This window comes from Barbus barbus, assembly GCF_936440315.1.
Source record: "Barbus barbus genome assembly, chromosome: 44".
Lineage (NCBI taxonomy): Eukaryota > Metazoa > Chordata > Actinopteri > Cypriniformes > Cyprinidae > Barbus > Barbus barbus.
Window position 1 is genome coordinate 10,871,196 of NC_136722.1, and position 8,379 is coordinate 10,879,574.

An 8,379-nucleotide genomic window follows, 5' to 3' on the forward strand; every position below is an offset into this window, starting at 1 on the left:
GTAAACAAAATAACAGTGGTTGTGGTAGTGTTTTTAGCATTTAAAATGCATTATGGTGTTCAATACGCAACAGGCAATTTCATACACAATTAAACTAATTCAAACCGCGTAAGCTTATTTGACATAAACACGTTTATTTTTTTATAGGTAAAATCAAATAACATTTTGCGTTTATCCAGTCTGCTGTGTCACGTGGTTTTGGTAGCAGTAACTATGGAAACGTCGTAGTAAATTATGGAAATAATGGCCGTAACGTGTAGTGTTAAGCTTCTTAAACGGCCTAAAATGACATTATAGTCCGTCTTACATCTGAAAGTGGAGATGAAGCCTTATACCGGCGTCGTTAGACCTAAATTGATGTCTCTGCCAGCTGAAGCTCCTCTGATAATACAGGACATAACAGACGTGCGACCCAGTTATCCTTCAAACTACATCTCCAGTCCTTCAGTGTCTGGATGCTCCACGGCTGCTCAATCCAGGCCGAATATCTCCTCAGCAAGACAGAAATACCCAGAAATCAGAAATCCGAGCGGTGAGGATACATTACGTTATTCGCTTTTCAGTGGCTCCAGCAAGATACAATACGATTTCAATATCTGTACGTTCAGTGCTGAAGAGTTTCCAGACGATGAACGGTGTCAGATATTTTATTAACATGTACATTTAATGTTTAATATGAAGTTGTAGATTCAAGGGATCTAAAGCCTCACAGTGTCAGCTCTAGTAATGAAGGGTGAGTATACAAACAAAATAATAGCAACGTAATGTTTTTTTAAGACAAGCTGACATTGTGTGTTTGTCATAAAAACTTCCACAGAAATCTATGCAAACACTGAGATAATATGTCACCAGTGCCGTATCTACCATTGAGGACACCGAGGTCATGTCCTCGGTATTTTTTCCCGAAATTTCAAATTAGTCAATCCAGCAGTGATGATCAATGCCAAACACAGAACCCGGTCCGTGTCCGAATCCATATATGTCGTCTGTATTTTCTCCCAATTAAATTCACATTCTCCGTCTAATCTCTCAGGTGAAATCTCCGCCTCTATCTGTCTTTGCAGGCACTTGACGTCACGTTACCTAGGCTACAGATTCAGAGAGGCGGGAAAGCCGTATGTTTTTTCACGTAAGCTAGTACATCGATCGTAGTGTGGTCTTGAGCGAAATGCAGACATGAAGAGGAACTTGCATCAAACTAAATTAAGTTTTAAAAAGCCAACAACAGAAGGGCAGGGAAAGAGTAGGAGAGAAGGTGAGCCTGTGTGTGTCAGTGGCAGACTGTTCAGCACTGTCAAGCGCTAAGTTTCATTTGTCATTAGAATCCACTGATCTATAATAGAGAACTGGATAGCTCATGACGTCATAAAAGTGAAGCCACCGCACCGGTGTGTGTGTGGGGGGGGGGGGGGGGTTTTAGAAAAAATGACCTCGGTATTTGAAAAATCCTGGCTATGGCCCTGTATGTCACTAATATAAGTCACAAACACTGATATAATAAGTCACATGAATCAAACCAGTATATATGAGACATTATTCTACATTGTGTATTTTCCACTTCACAGGCCTCTGCTTCCATTGTTAGCCAAAAATCGCTCAACTGTCACCAAACGTACCTCACAAAACCATGAACCATCTGATAGTGATATTTCTGACCGTCATTTCTTATTTGATAAACGATGGAGAAATGGAACTTATATCACTAATGGCGTTGAAGGTACAGTGTTTATCCCTCTTTCCATTCATAAGATAGTAAATATGCCATTTATCGTATCATTATTAGTAGCCTATACAAATGGGGAAAAAGGCAAAGAAAGTATCTTAATATTATGATACTGTCACATCGTTATTTGATGAGATGGAACAAATGTGTAATTGTTAATTTCACTGGGATAGCCAGTAGATGGTGCTCACAACTTTCACGTGAATATTTTTGCATTACATAATTTCAGCATCATCATCTCTTTAGACCTAATTAAAGTTAGTCAGGGATTGCTTTTGCAGTTATTTTAGATTAAAGTGTTTAGATAAAAGCGTCTGCTAAATGACAAAATGTAAATGATTGTATTATTTATAGATGTTTCTTTTGCTTTCTCTGGAAACCTTAGAACACAAATATGTTTATTTTCCCAAACAGATGATGTTCTGATGAACCACAACCCTACAAATCCACTCTCGCAGGAGTTCCATGCTTATCGCTCTCATAATTTAACCAGATTTGCCCACTGCAAAGAACTCTGCCCGCGCGACCCAAGACCACTTATTTGCGGGTGAGTTCTTCAAGACTGTTAAAATACTGCAATATGAACTAATATTCACTACATCATATATTCTCTACGTCAATTTCAGGTCTGATTATCTGACCTCATTTCCATCAATTCTGTTACCAGCCACTACCCCATCTATCAGTTTATCACAAAACTATAGAAACAGGTAACAATGATTTGTTTAGTTTTTTTGTATTTGACTATACATATTGTGTTTATTGTATACTTATTTGACTCTCTCCCTGTCTTATTCTCTGCATTTCAGATTAAGGATGAAAAACAGAGCGCACAATCTCTTCTCTGATGGTGCTAACAACAAAAGTGAGCTTTTAAGCTTATATCTAACATTTTAATGCAGCGATTTCAGATAGAACTGATTTATTGTAATTTATCTTACCCATACATTTAGCACATGTGTTAGTTAGGTGTTTTGCTTAATGTTTAATAGGTGAGATCTCTCACTTTACTCCTTTTACAGATTCAGAACACAGACATTGATGAGTTTCACATATGCTTGTTTTTCATGAGCTCGCAAACATAAAATACACACTTAACGTTTAAGTACACACACACCTCACGTCCTCCTGCCAGACTGTAGGCCATTATTGAAATTCCCAGTCTTTTGTATGAGGTGAGAAGACCTGTGTAAACCTGAATAAGCAAACTGTGCTCTTGTCTAACCAGCCTGTCGGCCGGTAATTGTTTTTCAGCCCAGTCGTACCCTGATCCACACCTGGGTGCCTCGGCCTCTTTTGTTCAGAGGTTCACAGAAATGTCCTCTCTGGAAGCAGAGACAGTCCGGCAGGAGAGAATGAAGAGCTCAAAAAGATCAATAGGCAGGACTCTTAATCAGAGTTCATTAGCCAAAGAGAAAACACTTGACTCCTGAAATCACAACCGTGCCAAGATGGAGTAAATAAAGTCAAGGAGAAAAACCTGGCTGAGAGGTACAGAGTCTTGAAGCGCTGCCACTAGATTATAACTGAAAACAAAAGAAACCAAAGACTGTAGCGAGCATTTACATTTCTGATGTAAAACTATCAGGTATTGTTGAATTTAAAATCAAATTCACATTACAGTGTATCGTGTATTCGCCAAGAATAACTGCCTTAACGTTGCCTTAAACTACAGTGATGATGAAATTATAGCACCTATATGCTTTCTAAGTCATGTTGCATATATAAAAAACTGCTTTGTTTACCGCCTTTAATTTTAAGTAAATATGATCATATCTAAAAACATATTTTTGTCAAAGAAACAGTTTGCTTCAACGTTATCTAAAAGTCAAGAATTGTATTATTAAATAATATGAAACTCTAAGTGTATTTTTGATTGATAGTTTTGATCATTTCATATATCAGCCAGTAGCAATCACAAACATATGGCTGTTGTATGTTTTAGCTGATTGTAGAGTACACTGTGCATACAGCAGTATTTTAATGCAGGTGGGAGGCTGCATCTTTGTGCAGGTTGTTCTGGAGAGCGTGGGAGAGCTCCATTCTACACCAAAGTATCTTTTGTCGAAAGGAAAAGGGCCAGGTTGATTCGGTTCAAGACTAGGTTGGCACGTTCTGGGCAGAGAGAAGAGAGATAATGTCTTTTTTGGCTTCAAGAGTTCATTTCGGGAACCACTTGCAATGAGAAGCAGATTATTATTATTATTATTAATGATAATAATAATAAATTATATATAATGATAAATTATATATGATGTATAATAATATAATGGGGAAGTTGTGGCCTAATGGTTAGAGAGTCTGACTCAAAACACAAAGGTTTTGTTCAAGGAACCGAACCCCCAACAGCTCCCCGGGTGCCACAGCATAAATGACTGCCCACTGCTCCGGGTGTGTGTTCACTACTGTGTGTGTGTTCACTGTTGTGTGTGTGTTCACTGCTGTGTGTGTGTGTGTGTGTGCACTTTGGATGGGTTAATTGCAGAGCACAAATTCCGAGTATGGGTCATCATACTTGGCCGTATGTCACGTTACTTTCTTTCACTTTATATGTTTATTTGTAAAAAAAAAAAAAAAGTTTTTATTATTAGTAACCAATAAAATTACCTATTTGTTTAAAATTGTAATGATTGTAAAGTTTGTATATTATTATAATTATCGTTGTTGTTATTCAGTGAATAAATTATAAATTATATATAAATGATATTAATAAATGATTTTTAGAGGGGCTTTATTATTAATATTAATAGTTAATTAAATTTGTTAAATTTAAATAAAATTACATTCAATTTTAAATTTAAATTTACAAAAAATTATTAAATTTAATTTAAAAAAAGGGATAATGTTTGGATTTATCATCATCATTATGAATCAATAAATTATTAATTATTTGCTTAAAATGGTAATGTTTTCTAAATTATTAATTCTACGAATAATAATCCATATTTATTATATTAATATAATATTTATCAATGATAAATCCATATTTATTATATTAATGTAATTTTATCAATGATAAATCAGTAAATAACTTATAATATATAATAATAACATACAATATTATAAAATAATCCTGAATACTACTGCTATTAATCAATAATACTTAATACTAATTGATTTATTAGAGGTTTTTTTATTAATATAAATAATATTTAACTTATTTAGCTCAATTTTTCTTATCTTCAAAGTTGCATTTAACTTTATCAACAAGACTGTAATGGTTTCATTGTGTTCTGTCTAAAGAGGTGCAGATATATGAAAATGTGAAACGTGTATTTGAAACATTTGCTGTGAGCAAGCTGTACTCTTCATGGCTTGTTTTTCTGTTTTTTTTTTTCTTCTTTCAGTGAGTACAGCGGCTTTCAACTTTAGTCAATCAAAATGACCTGGAACAAACAGTAAACAAAGAGTCCTTTAATAAAACGCTGCCGTAGACCTGCCCACAAGAGGTTTATCATTTCAGCTCAGTCCAAATCAGCCTGACTTCCAAACCCTACAGGTTAGAGCCCTTATAAATGCTACTTGTCATCAAGTGGTTATGTGCTATGGTTAAATGCTAAATGGATGAACTTTATGACATTTGGATGAGGAGTGAAATAATGAAAAGTATTGATGTGCCACTGTCATACAATATATCTGGCCTTTGCGGTCCATAAAATGACCAACAGTGACACGAGGCTTGTGTGCACTTTAAAAGAATGCAACCTTGTCAGGTTAATGGTAATGATATACTTCAGTAAGTTCACGGAGTAGACCGTGTCCTCCTCTATCTTCATGAACCTGAGAATGGACACGGTACCCAAGCCAAACCTAAACACAGCCAAATCCACAAATCAAAAGGCCCAGATTTGGCAAGAGTTTTGAAGGTTAGCTCAATAGAACGGTTAGAGCGAACCACAGAAATCCAGTTCAATGAATGACTTTGATATCAGGTGACATTAATATGTCCAGTATAAAACATAAGAGACCGTTTAGAGTGACAGATAGCTCAGTGCGACATAAAATGTCAAACTAAAGCTGTCTTTTTTTATAGTCAACAATTCAAAACTGACCTTTACTTTTTATTTTCTTAAGACTTGGTTTTGGTCTTATTGTGAAGGATTCACTGCTGCATGTTTTCCAAAGAAAAAAGTCTTCATCAAAATGTAATAACTTGCTCTGCTTCTGAAATGACTTTCAATTTTGGTTTTCCATCACCAGGTCCTCTTATTTTTCAACCCTTTCAACCTGCACCTGTCATACACAGGCTACTTTTCACAATTCAAACAATTCAAGGTGGATAAAATCAGGTCCTGGCCCTACAATTTTTTTATTTTTAATTATTTTGCTCATTTTTGAATATCTTGTTTTACTCAGAAATACCTCATTTATGTCATTTCTCAATATTTCAGCAATAAAATAGGTTTTGAATGACACTTCATCATTTAAATAATATTAATAGTTTGAATTCAATTCGCTTTGGACCTGAGATTGTCACAGTAAAAAAAGAAAAAGCAGGCATCTCTACTTCACGGAAGCCCATTTCTGCTACATAAGGGGAAAAATGTAGATCATAATCATGAAAAAGTCCAAATTATGGCATTAAAATTCAAAACTATGAATACTAAGTTACAATTATGAGATAAAAATTTTTAACTATTAAACATAATTCATAACAACTACTAATTTTATGCCAGTTTTAACTTGATATCTCATAATTTCAGTTTATCTAAAAAATCTGTCATAATTTGATGCCATCATTTCAACTTAAGTCTTAATTATGATTTTTTTTTAGTTAACATTTTTTGACTTTTTATGTCATAATTTAGACTTTTTATGTTATAACTATGATTTATCAAATGCATGATTTTTCTTAAGAGGTGGAAATGATATTGCATAGTATCTGTTCTTAAACTCAAACAAAATGATTAAAGGCCATTAAAAGTCTGAATCTGCATATGAAATAGAATTAGGCCTATGTGTTCTGAATCAAAGATTGCACTAATCAAGGATATGCATTTAATCACACTTTTACTCCTGCTGCTCCACAGTGAAAGTCTCATTCTTTTTTGGATGAAATAACAGTTGCAATTTGGACATACTGACATTGACCCACTATATTTTTGGTCAGGCTCAAAGAACATCCTGTACAGCTTTACAACCTTCCCTCATGTGCTAATGATGAGTAGTACCTCACCTCACTGGAACTCTAGATTCTGAAGAAACAGGTTTCACAGTCGACTGACGCGAGACAGCAGGGGTCACTGGCCCACTGATATGTCTTTAAAAATGGCTGAGCCATTGTTCTGATTTTATTCTGTCATACAGTTTTCCTCTCTCTCTGGTTCAGCATGACAAACAGACTCTCTGTTCTGTCCATTGTCAAGAGTACACCTGCACCTTAGACAAACAGAAGCGGGTGTCTGCATGGATGCTCTCTAACCAAGAGCTGAGTCACTCTATTAACAAGCCATCAGACTATAACAGATGGAAACTGAGTGAAGAGGAAGTTCTGGGAGCCTGAACAAATGCGCATTCATTATAGATAGTGATATTATAACATCACATTAAAAGAAGAGATACATGTAGTTTGAGATAGAGTTTGAGAACATGTAGAGATCATGATAAAATGCCATGGAAACTTGAGAGAGATTTTGAAAAGACTGATTTTTTTATTTATTACAAAACAATTTGAAAATGAAATACATTATTTTAATGTATTACTCTAAAAATATATATTCTGCAAATGAATAAAAGAATCAAATATTTCCCAAAAAGTATGTTAAAAATGGTTTTTGATTTAGTACAGTGACAGCTAATTCAAATAAAACCTAATTATATAATTTTGAAATTAACATCTCAAACAAATATGTGTGCAGAAGAATGTGTGTCCTGTCATCCCTGTTGGTCAGTCCTGTGACTATGACTGTCAACAATTTCATAAAAATTGTAAAAATGATATTTGATACAGAATTCCAGGTTTTTCCATTCTTTATATTTTATTTTGGACAAAGACCTATTTTAATGTCTCTTTGAAAAAAAAATCTATATATTTTTTTCTTAATTGACGTGGTCACCCTCCAAAATTAGGATGCTCTTGGTCATCTGAATGACAAATATATATATATATATATATATATATATATATATATATAGTTTTAAAAAATCTAAAATTTGAATCCTAGTGAAAAGAGGGACTAACATGCTGTTCATATATGTGAAACTATATAGTAATGCTTGTGTCAGTAACAGGGTTGACAAAATTACCAAAACATAAGGTAGAAAAATAGTCATAAAAAAATAAATGACATAGCCTTAGATGACACAATACAATTTATTTGTAATTTTAAGGTGTCTTCATTTCATGAATTTTTAAAAAAGGCTTTATTAAACTTATTTTATTTTTAATTTTTGCAAAAGGCACCGATTTTGTGAAATGACCCGGAAAACTGTTTAAATTGTAACAATATCTCACAGAATGACTGTATTTTTAATCAAATAATCGTAACCTTGGTGAGCATAAGAGACTTCTTTCAAAACCCACAAACTTTTAAACAGTAGTGTAGATGAAAATGTTTTCACATGCGTTAAATCTTTGCAGACTGATTGTCATATTTAGGGGTGCTCTGGCACCAGTGTTATGGGGCTGGTTTGATTTAGCGTTTATTTGCATTGGT

General features: G+C 34.2%; 1 protein-coding gene across 10 annotated transcripts; it reads left to right on the top strand.

Moving 5' to 3' along the window:
* Window positions 1–177: 177 nt before the first annotated feature.
* Window positions 178–5,222, top strand: LOC306863149 (uncharacterized protein). 10 transcript variants are annotated; one of them, XR_013783646.1, is made up of 8 exons: window positions 201–532; window positions 682–733; window positions 1,566–1,717; window positions 2,138–2,270; window positions 2,350–2,433; window positions 2,533–2,588; window positions 2,952–3,214; window positions 5,071–5,165. XR_013783646.1 is itself a non-coding variant. In XM_079406357.1 (7 exons), the coding sequence occupies exons 1-7, from the start codon at window positions 322–324 to the stop codon at window positions 3,154–3,156; spliced, it is 861 nt and encodes a 286-aa protein (XP_079262483.1). In that variant the 5' UTR covers window positions 183–321; the 3' UTR covers window positions 3,157–3,585. The 10 variants fall into 10 exon arrangements, 6 of the variants coding, with proteins under 6 accessions (XP_079262483.1, XP_079262486.1, XP_079262484.1 ...); XR_013783647.1 differs by having other exon boundaries at window positions 204–532; window positions 688–733; window positions 5,071–5,164; XR_013783648.1 differs by having other exon boundaries at window positions 222–532; window positions 2,978–3,214.
* The last annotated feature ends 3,157 nt before the right edge of the window (window positions 5,223–8,379 follow it).

What these genes read in the sequence shown, in the direction of transcription:
- LOC306863149 (XM_079406356.1), top strand. Translation starts at nt 322, where the DNA reads ATGAAGCCTTATACCGGCGTCGTTAGACCTAAATTGATGTCTCTGCCA. An exon ending in AGAAATCAGAAATCCGAGCG is followed by an intron (nt 533 to 681) that starts GTGAGGATACAT and finishes TTTAATATGAAG; the next exon opens with TTGTAGATTCAAGGGATCTA. An exon ending in TATCACTAATGGCGTTGAAG is followed by an intron (nt 1,718 to 2,137) that starts GTACAGTGTTTA and finishes TTTCCCAAACAG; the next exon opens with ATGATGTTCTGATGAACCAC.